This window comes from Nerophis lumbriciformis, linkage group LG14 (assembly GCF_033978685.3).
Source record: "Nerophis lumbriciformis linkage group LG14, RoL_Nlum_v2.1, whole genome shotgun sequence".
Lineage (NCBI taxonomy): Eukaryota > Metazoa > Chordata > Actinopteri > Syngnathiformes > Syngnathidae > Nerophis > Nerophis lumbriciformis.
Window position 1 is genome coordinate 46043824 of NC_084561.2, and position 13432 is coordinate 46057255.

Consider the following 13432-nt stretch of genomic DNA (forward strand, 5'->3'; position numbering starts at 1 on the left):
GTACTTCACATTAAATATTACACTTTCAACAGTTTTGGTAGGAAAATATTGCATATTTTGTGTATTTTCTATTAGAAAATGAGGGTTTTTGACAAAAAAGGGCATAGGAAAAAAATCAGGTTTAATTTTCATGCCAACAGATGAATCTGTCATTGATTTATAGACCTTATTTCACTCCTACTGACCGTGCTTATGTCACTCTTACTGACCGTGCTTATGTCACTCCTACTGACCGTGCTTATGTCACTCTTACTGACCGTGCTTATGTCACTCTTACTGACCGTGCTTATTTCACTCTTACTGACCGTGCTTATGTCACTCTTACTGACCGTGCTTATGTCACTCTTACTGACCGTGCTTATGTCACTCTTACTGACCGTGCTTATGTCACTCTTACTGACCGTGCTTATGTCACTCTTACTGACCGTGCTTATGTCACTCTTACTGACCGTGCTTATGTCACTCTTACTGACCGTGCTTATATCACTCTTACTGACCTTGCTTATGTCACTCTTACTGACCGTGCTTATGTCACTCTTACTGACCGTGCTGATGTCACTCTTACTGACCGTGCTTATGTCACTCTTACTGACCGTGCTTATGTCACTCTTACTGACCGTGCTTATGTCACTCTTACTGACCGTGCTTATGTCACTCTTACTGACCGTGCTGATGTCACTCTTACTGACCGTGCTTATGTCACTCTTACTGACCGTGCTTATGTCACTCTTACTGACCGTGCTTATGTCACTCTTACTGACCGTGCTTATGTCACTCTTACTGACCGTGCTTATGTCACTCTTACTGACCGTGCTTATGTCACTCTTACTGACCGTGCTTATGTCACTCCTACTGACCGTGCTTATGTCACTCTTACTGACCGTGCTTATGTCACTCTTACTGACCGTGCTTATGTCACTCTTACTGACCGTGCTTATGTCACTCTTACTGACCGTGCTTATGTCACTCTTACTGACCGTGCTTATGTCACTCTTACTGACCGTGCTTATGTCACTCTTACTGACCGTGCTTATGTCACTCTTACTGACCGTGCTTATATCACTCTTACTGACCTTGCTTATGTCACTCTTACTGACCGTGCTTATGTCACTCTTACTGACCGTGCTGATGTCACTCTTACTGACCGTGCTTATGTCACTCTTACTGACCGTGCTTATGTCACTCTTACTGACCGTGCTTATGTCACTCTTACTGACCGTGCTTATGTCACTCTTACTGACCGTGCTGATGTCACTCTTACTGACCGTGCTTATGTCACTCTTACTGACCGTGCTTATGTCACTCTTACTGACCGTGCTTATGTCACTCTTACTGACCGTGCTTATGTCACTCTTACTGACCGTGCTTATGTCACTCTTACTGACCGTGCTTATGTCACTCTTACTGACCGTGCTTATGTCACTCTTACTGACCGGGCTTATGTCTCTCTTACTGACCGTGCTTATGTCACTCTTACTGACCGTGCTTATGTCACTCTTACTGACCGTGCTTATGTCACTCTTACTGACCGTGCTTATGTCACTCTTACTGACCGTGCTTACGTCACTCTTACTGACCGTGCTTATGTCACTCTTACTGACCGTGCTTATGTCACTCTTACTGACCGTGCTTATGTCACTCTTACTGACCGTGCTTATGTCACTCTTACTGACCGTGCTTATGTCACTCTTACTGACCGTGCTTATGTCACTCTTACTGACCGTGCTTATGTCACTCTTACTGACCGTGCTTATGTCACTCTTACTGACCGTGCTTATGTCACTCTTACTGACCGTGCTTATGTCACTCTTACTGACCGTGCTTATGTCACTCTTACTGACCGTGCTTATGTCACTCTTACTGACCGTGCTTATGTCTCTCTTACTGACCGTGCTTATGTCACTCTTACTGACCGTGCTTATGTCACTCTTACTGACCGTGCTTATGTCACTCTTACTGACCGTGCTTATGTCTCTCTTACTGACCGTGCTTATGTCACTCTTACTGACCGTGCTTATGTCACACTTACTGACCGTGCTTATGTCACTCTTACTGACCGTGCTTATGTCTCTCTTACTGACCGTGCTTATGTCACTCTTACTGACCGTGCTTATGTCACTCTTACTGACCGTGCTTATGTCTCTCTTACTGACCGTGCTTACGTCACTCTTACTGACCGTGCTTATGTCACTCTTACTCACCGTGCTTATGTCACTCTTACTGACCGTGCTTATGTCACTCTTACTGACCGTGCTTATGTCACTCTTACTGACCGTGCTTATGTCACTCTTACTGACCGTGCTTATGTCACTCTTACTGACCGTGCTTATGTCACTCTTACTGACCGTGCTTATGTCACTCTTACTGACCGTGCTTATGTCACTCTTACTGACCGTGCTTATGTCTCTCTTACTGACCGTGCTTATGTCACTCTTACTGACCGTGCTTATGTCACTCTTACTGACCGTGCTTATGTCACTCTTACTGACCGTGCTTATGTCACTCTTACTGACCGTGCTTATGTCTCTCTTACTGACCGTGCTTATGTCACTCTTACTGACCGTGCTTATGTCACTCTTACTGACCGTGCTTATGTCACTCTTACTGACCGTGCTTATGTCACTCTTACTGACCGTGCTTATGTCACTCTTACTGACCGTGCTTATGTCACTCTTACTGACCGTGCTTATGTCACTCTTACTGACCGTGCTTATGTCACTCTTACTGACCGTGCTTATGTCACACTTACTGACCGTGCTTATGTCACTCTTACTGACCGTGCTTATGTCACACTTACTGACCGTGCTTATGTCACTCCTACTGACCGTGCTTATGTCTCTCTTACTGACCGTGCTTATGTCACTCTTACTGACCGTGCTTATGTCACTCTTACTGACCGTGCTTATGTCACTCTTACTGACCGTGCTTATGTCGCTCTTCCTACTTCCGATGCCGCGACTAAAGCCAAGCCCGACAGGCGCCACAAGGCTTCAGGACGAGCAGACTATGACGTCTAAAAGGCAGAAAGAGAAAGTGAAAGAACACAATTGTGAGTTCTGTGAAGGAAGTCTTGCTTTAGTAGGAAGTCGCTGATCAAGTGTTAGATATTACAAGGTTCTCTCTTTCTTCTCTTTTTTTCATTACAATACACCTTTTTTTTTTCATTAAAATACACCTCCATCTTGTTATTTGGATGGTGATGAGGAGCCTCCACCTCTCCTGGCCTTTCCTCATCGTCTCCTCTTCCTCCCTCCTTCAACGCCTCCTTTTCTTACCTTTTTTTCCTCACTTTTGTCATTTCATTTGTTCTGAGCCGTATTCTTTTCTTGCACTGACGACCCTTCTTTCTGCCTGATGCTACACTTCTCCCTCACTATGCACACTTTTCTCTCTCTCTCTCCGTGTGTGTGTGTGTGTGTGTGTGCGTGTGTGTGCGTGTGTGTGTGTGTGTGTGTGTGTGCGTGCGTGGCCAACAGACGTATTTACCCCCCAGACGACAAGCTGCTGTTGGAAAAGTATGAAAGCCTGCTCTCTGCCGCCTTTCAGACCTTCCTCGCCGGGCGAGCTGCCTCACTTCAGAAGGAAATGAATAATCCTCTGAAACAAATGAAGGCACGTATGTTGGTGGCTGTCACACACACACACACACACACACACACACACACACACACACACACACACACACCTAAAAAAAGATGACATTTCCACACACACATGAAAAAACTACAATATTCATGCTGTTTCTATTACAGTTTCTATCCTGCATCAAGTTTGACACACAACGACACACAATTGTAACCCGGCAGTGAAGAAGAGCATCATTTCCTAAAGTGAATAAATATTTGTTAAAAAGTACTTAAATTTAGATTCAAACAGATTCGCGCAATGTATTATTTGGTATACTATTTATAATAAAGTGTTTTCATAACAAGCTACAGGTCAGAAAAAGTAATTGTGGTTGTCTATTTAAAAATGAGTTCTTATCAACAAAAAATAAAAAGTTAAAAAAATAAATAAATGTATATAATATAATATATATACCATTTTTTCGAGGATTTCAGAGATAAAGGGGAGGTGCGACACAAGCCGGTAGTTTAGCAGGAGGTTAGAATTGGGGCACACACACACACACACACACACACACACACACACACACACACACACACACACACACACACACACACACACACCTAAAAAAAGATGACATTTCCACACACACACATGAAAAAACTACAATATTCATGCTGTTTCTATTACAGTTTCTATCCTGCATGAAGTTTGACACACAACGACACACAATTGTAACCCGGCAGTGAAGAAGAGCATCATTTCCTAAAGTGAATAAATATTTGTTAAAAAGTACTTAAATACAAGTTTATTAATATGCTGACAGCTATTGCTAGAAGTCGTTAAAATACTTTAAGTGACAGCCAATCATGGGGACAAGATAGCGCTATAAATGTTCCACAGTGCACACAGGACACTTACTGTATATTTAGATAATATATACTACTATTATTATTATTAATTAAATACAACAATGTTCCCTGTTAAATGTATCAATAATGACACCACTACTCTCCAACCAGATCTTTTTTACAAGTTAAACCATTGTTGATTGCTACACGTTGTCGACATTTTAACCCTGACTGATTGACCGTCACCGTTCTCTTTGACGCACTGCCATCAGAAGGTGAAGAGAAACAGACGCCCAACGCTTGGGAGACAAGTTCAAAAGGAAAGAATGTTGACTGAAAAAGACAAAAGTCATGTATTGTAATATAATACGTGCAACTGCGTGTTATTCCGCCACGTGCAGAGAACTACTTCTGTTACTTTTTCAACACTATTCTTCATTTTTTGGGAGTGTGCCGTAACGAGGGATGGGTACCCAAACTCAATGCCCGACATACAAAGTAGAGACCACACCCAAAAAAGACAAAATCATTTTACAATTACACAAACCAAAGACAACATTATTTTTAACTACGCAAACCACATTAACAAAAGACTAAAAAACTTACAATAAACCAAATTACCAAGACAAAATAGTTCACAATTACACAAACTACATTAACAAAATACAAAAAAAACTTACAATAAACCAAATTTACACAAGACTAAATTAAACTAAATTAACGAAAGACAAAAAAACTTCAACCAAATTAACAAGACAAAATAATTTACAATTGCACAAACCAAATGACTAAAAAACGCATTAACTTAGACCAAATGAACAAAGACAAACAAATGTACCATAAACAAACTAAAAGGACAAACAAAATAGCAACTTAAAATAAACTAAATCAACAAAAGACAAAAACACTTAAAATAAACTAAATTAACAAAAGACAAAAAAACTTACAATAAACTAAATCAACAAAAGACATAAGCTACAATTACACAAACCAAATGACTAAAAAACAAATTAACTTAGAATTACACAGACCAAATGTACCATAAACAAACTAAATGACCAAACGAAAAAGCAACTTAAAATAAACTAAATTAACAAAAGACAAAAAAATTAAAATAAACTAAATTAACAAAAGACAAAAAAAAAAATACAGTAAACTAAATTGACAAAAGACATAACAAGCTACAATTCCACAAACCAAATGAACAAAAGACAAAAAACTTACAATTACACAAACCAAATGACTAAAAAACTAATTAACTTAGAATGAACTTAGACCAAATGAACAAAGACAAACAAATGGACCATAAACAAACTAAATGAACAAACGAAAAAGCAACTTAAACTAAATTAACAAACGAAAAAGCAACTTAAAATAAACTAAATTAACAAAAGACAAAAAAACTTAAAATAAACTAAATTAACAAAACAAAACAAAAATACAATAAACTAAATCAACAAAAGACATAACAAGCTACAATTACACAAACCAAATGAACAAAAGACAAAAAACTTACAATTACACAAACCAAATGACTAAAAAACAAATGAACTTAGAATGAACTTAGACCAAATGAACAAAGACAAACAAATGGACCATAAACAAACTAAATGAACAAACGAAAAAGCAACTTAAACTAAATTAACAAACGAAAAAGCAACTTAAAATAAACTAAGTTAACAAAAGACAAAAAAACTTAAAATAAACTAAATTAACAAAAGACAAACAAACTTACAATAAACTAAATGAACAAAAGACATAAAAAGCTACAATTACATAAGCCAAATTAAGAATACACAAAAAACTTGGAATTACACAAACCAAATGACTAAAAAAAGATTTAACTTAGAATTATACAGACCAAATGAAGAAAGACAAACAAATGGACCATAAACAAACTAAATGGATAAACAAAATAGCAACTTAAAATAAACTAAATTAACAAAAGGCAAAAAGAGTTAAAATGAACTAAATTAACAAAAGGCAAACAAACTTAAAATAAACTAAATTAACAAAAGGCAAAAAAACTTAAAATAAACTAAATTAACAACAGACATAACAAGCTACAATTACACAAACCAAATGAACAAAAGACAAAAAACTTACAATTACACAAACCAAATGACTAAAAAACAAATTAACTTAGAATTAACTTAGACCAAATGAACAAAGACAAACAAATGGACCATAAACAAACTAAATGAACAAACGAAAAAGCAACTTAAAATAAACTAAGTTAACAAAAGACACACAAACTTAAAATAAACTAAATTAACAAAAGACAAACAAACTTACAATAAACTAAATTAACAAACGACATAACAAGCTACAATTACATAAACCAAATTAAGATTACACAAAAAACTTGGAATTACACAAACCAAATGACTAAAAAAAGATTTAACTTAGAATTATACAGACCAAATGAACAAAGACAAACAAATGGACCATAAACAAACTAAATGGATAAATGAAGTAGCAACTTAAAATAAACTAAATGAACAAAAGACCAAAAAAACGCACAATAAACTAAATGAACAAAAGACATAAGCTACAATTACACAAACTAAATCAACAAAATACAAAAAAACTTAAAATAAACCAAATTTACACAAGACTAAATCATGTACAATCATGCAAACTAAATTAACGAAAGACAGAAAAACGTATACCAAATTAACAAGACAAAATAATTTACAATTGCACAAACCAAATTAACAAAAGACAAAAAAACGTACTATTACACAAACTAAATGACTAAAAAACGCATTAACTTAGACCAAATGAACAAAGACAAACAAATGTACCATAAACAAACTAAATGGACAAACAAAATAGCAACTTAAAATAAACTAAATTAACAAAAGACAAAAAAACTTAAAATATACTAAATTAAAAAAAGACAAAAAAAAGTTAAAATAAACTAAATTAACAAAAGGCAAAAAAAGTTAAAATGAACTAAATTAACAAAAGGCAAACAAACTTAAAATAAACTAAATTAACAAAAGGCAAAAAAAACTTAAAATAAACTAAATTAACAACAGACATAACAAGCTACAATTACACAAACCAAATTAACAAAAGACAAAAAACTTCCAATTACACAAACCAGATGACTAAAAAACAAATTAACTTAGAATTACACAGACCAAATGTACCATAAACAAACTAAATGACCAAACGAAAAAGCAACTTGAAATAAACTAAATTAACAAAAGACACACAAACTTAAAATAAACTAAATTAACAAAAGACAAAAAAACTAAAAATAAACTAAATTAACAAAATACATAACAAATTACAATAAACTAAATCAACAAAAGACATAACAAGCTACAATTACACAAACCAAATGAACAAAAGACAAAAAACTTACAATTACACAAACCAAATGAATAAAAAACAAATTAACTTAGAATTAACTTAGACCAAATGAACAAAGACAAACAAATGGACCATAAACAAACTAAATGAACAAACGAAAAAGCAACTTAAAATAAACTAAATTGACAAAAGACACACAAACTTACAATAAACTAAATGAACAAAAGACAAACAAACTTACAATAAACTAAATGAACAAAAGACATAACAAGCTACAATTACATAAACCAAATAAAGAATACACAAAAAACTTGGAATTACACAAACCAAATGACTAAAAAAAGATTTAACTTAGAATTATACAGACCAAATGAACAAAGACAAACAAATGGACCATAAACAAACTAAATGGATAAATGAAATAGCAACTTAAAATAAACTAAATGAACAAAAGACAAAAAAACGCACAATAAACTAAATGAACAAAAGACATAAGCTACAATTACACAAACTAAATCAACAAAATACAAAAAAAAATTACAATAAACCAAATTTACACAAGACTAAATCATGTACAATCATGCAAACTAAATTAACGAAAGACAAAAAAACTTATACCAAATTAACAAGACAAAATAATTTACAATTGCACAAACCAAATTAACAAAAGACAAAAAAACGTACTATTACACAAACTAAATGACTAAAAAACGCATTAACTTAGACCAAATGAACAAAGACAAACAAATGTACCATAAACAAACTAAATGGACAAACAAAATAGCAACTTAAAATAAACTAAATTAACAAAAGACAAAAAAACTTAAAATATACTAAATTAAAAAAAGACAAAAAAAGTTAAAATAAACTAAATTAACAAAAGGCAAAAAAAGTTAAAATGAACTAAATTAACAAAAGGCAAACAAACTTAAAATAAACTAAATTAACAAAAGGCAAAAAACCTTAAAATAAACTAAATTAACAACAGACATAACAATCTACAATTACACAAACCAAATTAACAAAAGACAAAAAACTTACAATTACACTAACCAGATGACTAAAAAACAAATTAACTTAGAATTACACAGACCAAATGTACCATAAACAAACTAAATGACCAAACGAAAAAACAATTTAAAATAAACTAAATTAACAATAAGACACACAAACTTAAAATAAACTAAATTAACAAAAGACAAAAAAACTAAAAATAAACTAAATTAACAAAAGACATAACAAATTACAATGAACTAAATCAACAAAAGACATAACAAGCTACAATTACACAAACCAAATGAACAAAAGACAAAAAACTTACAATTACACAAACCAAATGACTAAAAAACAAATTAACTTAGAATTACACAGACCAAATGTACCATAAACAAACTAAATGGACCATAAACAAACTAAATGAACAAACGAAAAAGCAACTTAAACTAAATTAACAAACGAAAAAGCAACTTAAAATAAACTAAGTTAACAAAAGACTAAAAAACTTAAAATAAACTAAATGAACAAAAGACAAACAAACTTACAATAAACTAAATGAACAAAAGACATAACAAGCTACAATTACATAAACCAAATTAAGAATACACAAAAAACTTGGAATTACAAATGACTAAAAAAAGATTTAACTTAGAATTATACAGACCAAATGAACAAAGACAAACAAATGGACCATAAACAAACTAAATGGATAAATGAAATAGCAACTTAAAATAAACTAAATGAACAAAAGACAAAAAAACGCACGATAAACTAAATGAACAAAAGACAAAAGCTACAATTACACAAACTAAATCAACAAAATACAAAAAAAACTTACAATAAACCAAATTTACACAAGACTAAATCATGTACAATCATGCAAACTAAATTAACGAAAGACAAAAAAACTTATACCAAATTAACAAGACAAAATCATTTACAATTGCACAAACCAAATTAACAAAAGACAAAAAAACGTACTATTACACAAACTAAATGACTAAAAAACGCATTAACTTAGACCAAATGAACAAAGACAAACAAATGTACCATAAACAAACTAAATGGACAAACAAAATAGCAACTTAAAATAAACTAAATTAACAAAAGACAAAAAAAACTTAAAATATGCTAAATTAAAAAAAGACAAAAAAAAGTTAAAATAAACTAAATTAACAAAAGGCAAAAAAAGTTAAAATGAACTAAATTAACAAAAGGCAAACAAACTTAAAATAAACTAAATTAATAAAAGGCAAAAAAACTTAAAATAAACTAAATTAACAACAGACATAACAAGCTACAATTACACAAACCAAATTAACAAAAGACAAAAAACTTACAATTACACAAACCAAATGAATAAAAAACAAATGAACTTAGAATGAACTTAGACCAAATGAACAAAGACAAACAAATGGACCATAAACAAACTAAATGAACAAATGAAAAAGCAACTTAAAATAAATTAACAAACGAAAAAGCAACTTAAAATAAACTAAATTAACAAAAGACTAAAAAACTTAAAATAAACTAAATTAACAAAAGACAAACAAACTTACAATAAACTAAATTAACAAAAGACAAACAAACTTACAATAAACTAAATGAACAAAAGACATAACAAGCTACAATTACATAAACCAAATTAAGAATACACAAAAAACTTGGAATTACACAAACCAAATAACTAAAAAAAGATTTAACTTAGAATTATACAGACCAAATGAACAAAGACAAACAAATGGACCATAAACAAACTAAATAAACAAATGAAAATGCAACTTAAAATAAACTAAATGAACAAAAGACCAAAAAAACTTACAATAAACTAAATGAACAAAAGACATAACAAGCTACAATTACACAAACCAAATTAAAAATACACAAAAATCTTGGAGTTACACAAACCAAATGACTAAAAAAAGATTTAACTTAGAATTATACAGACCAAATGAAGAAAGACAAACAAATGGACCATAAACAAACTAAATGGACAAATGAAATAGCAACTTAAAATAAACTAAATGAACAAAAGACAAAACAAACTTACAATAAACTAAATGAACAAAAGACATAACAAGCTACAATTACATAAACCAAATTAAGATTACACAAAAAACTTGGAATTACACAAACCAAATGACTAAAAAAAGATTTAACTTAGAATTATACAGACCAAATGAACAAAGACAAACAAATGGACCATAAACAAACTAAATGAACAAACGAAAAAGCAACTTCAACTAAATTAACAAACGAAAAAGCAACTTAAAATAAACTAAATTGACAAAAGACTAAAAAACTTAAAATAAAATAAATTAACAAAAGACAAAAAAAACTAAAAATAAACTAAATTAACAAAAGACAAAAAAAAAATACAATAAACTAAAAAAACAAAAGACAAAAAACTTACAATTACACAAACCAAATGACTAAAAAACAAATTAACTTAGAATTAACTTAGAACAAATGAACAAAGACAAACAAATGGACCATAAACAAACTAAATGAACAAACGAAAAAGCAACTTAAACTAAATTAACAGACGAAAAAGCAACTTAAAATAAACTAAATTAACAAAAGACAAAAAAACTTAAAATAAACTAAATTAACAAAAGACAAAAAAATTAAAATAAACTAAATTAACAAAACAAAACAAAAATACAATAAACTAAATCAACAAAAGACATAACAAGCTACAATTACACAAACCAAATGAACAGAAGACAAAAAACTTACAATTACACAAACCAAATGAATAAAAAACAAATTAACTTAGAATTAACTTAGACCAAATGAACAAAGACAAACAAATGGACCATAAACAAACTAAATGAACAAACGAAAAAGCAACTTAAACTAAAATAACAAACGAAAAAGCAACTTAAAATAAACTAAATAAACAAAAGACTAAAAAACTTAAAATAAATTAAATGAACAAAAGACAAACAAACTTACAATAAACTAAATGAACAAAAGACATAACAAGCTACAATTACATAAACCAAATTAAGATTACACAAAAAACTTGGAATTACACAAACCAAATGACTAAAAAAAGATTTAACTTAGAATTATACAGACCAAATGAACAAAGACAAACAAATGGACCATAAACAAACTAAATGGATAAATGAAATAGCAACTTAAAATAAACTAAATGAACAAAAGACCAAAAAAACGCACGATAAACTAAATGAACAAATACACAAGCTACAATTACACAAACTAAATCAACAAAATACAAAAAGAAATTAATAAACCAAATGTACACAAGACTAAATCATGTACAATCATGCAAACTAAATTAACGAAAGACAAAAAAACTTAAACCAAATTAACAAGACAAAATAATTTACAATTGCACAAACCAAATTAACAAAAGACAAAACAAAACGTACTATTACACAAACCAAATGACTAAAAAACACATTAACTTAGACCAAATGAACAAAGACAAACAAATGTACCATAAACAAACTAAATGGACAAACAAAATAGCAACTTAAAATAAACTAAATTAACAAAAGACAAAAAAAACTTAAAATAAACTAAATTAACAAAAGACAAAAAAACTTACAATAAACTAAATCAACAAAAGACATAAGCTACAATTACACAAACCAAATGACTAAAAAATTAATTAACTTAGAATTACACAGACCAAATGTACCATAATCGAACTAAATGACCAAACGAAAAAGCAACTTAAAATAAACTAAATTAACAAAAGACAAAAAAACTTAAAATAAAATAAATTAACAAAAGACAAAAAAACTACAAATAAACTAAATTAACAAAAGACAAAAAAAAATACAATAAACTAAAAAAACAAAAGACAAAAAACTTACAATTACACAAACCAAATGATTAAAAAACTAATTAACTTAGAATGAACTTAGACCAAATGAACAAAGACAAACAAATGGACCATAAACAAACTAAATGAACAAACGAAAAAGCAACTTCAACTAAATTAACAAACGAAAAAGCAACTTAAAATAAACTAAATTGACAAAAGACTAAAAAACTTAAAATAAAATAAATTAACAAAAGACAAAAAAACTAAAAATAAACTAAATTAACAAAAGACAAAAAAAAAAATACAATAAACTAAAAAAACAAAAGACAAAAAACTTACAATTACACAAACCAAATGACTAAAAAACAAATTAACTTAGAATTAACTTAGAACAAATGAACAAAGACAAACAAATGGACCATAAACAAACTAAATGAACAAACGAAAAAGCAACTTAAACTAAATTAACAGATGAAAAAGCAACTTAAAATAAACTAAATTAACAAAAGACAAAAAAACTTAAAATAAACTAAATTAACAAAAGACAAAAAAATTAAAATAAACTAAATTAACAAAACAAAACAAAAATACAATAAACTAAATCAACAAAAGACATAACAAGCTACAATTACACAAACCAAATGAACAGAAGACAAAAAACTTACAATTACACAAACCAAATGAATAAAAAACAAATTAACTTAGAATTAACTTAGACCAAATGAACAAAGACAAACAAATGGACCATAAACAAACTAAATGAACAAACGAAAAAGCAACTTAAACTAAAATAACAAACGAAAAATCAACTTAAAATAAACTAAATGAACAAAAGACATAACAAGCTACAATTACATACACCAAATTAAGAATACACAAAAAAATTGGAATT

At 30.4% G+C, this 13432-nt stretch overlaps 1 protein-coding gene across 2 annotated transcripts in view; it reads left to right on the forward strand.

Annotated features, from left to right (window-relative positions):
- ttll7 (tubulin tyrosine ligase-like family, member 7) overlaps window positions 1–13432 on the forward strand; it is a 271036-nt gene that overhangs the window by 150355 nt on the left and 107249 nt on the right. For both annotated transcript variants that reach the window (XM_061975468.1, XM_061975469.1), the window contains exon 13: window positions 3477–3612. In XM_061975468.1, the coding sequence (XP_061831452.1) occupies window positions 3477–3612 (136 nt within the window). The remainder of the gene's footprint in view (window positions 1–3476; window positions 3613–13432) is intronic.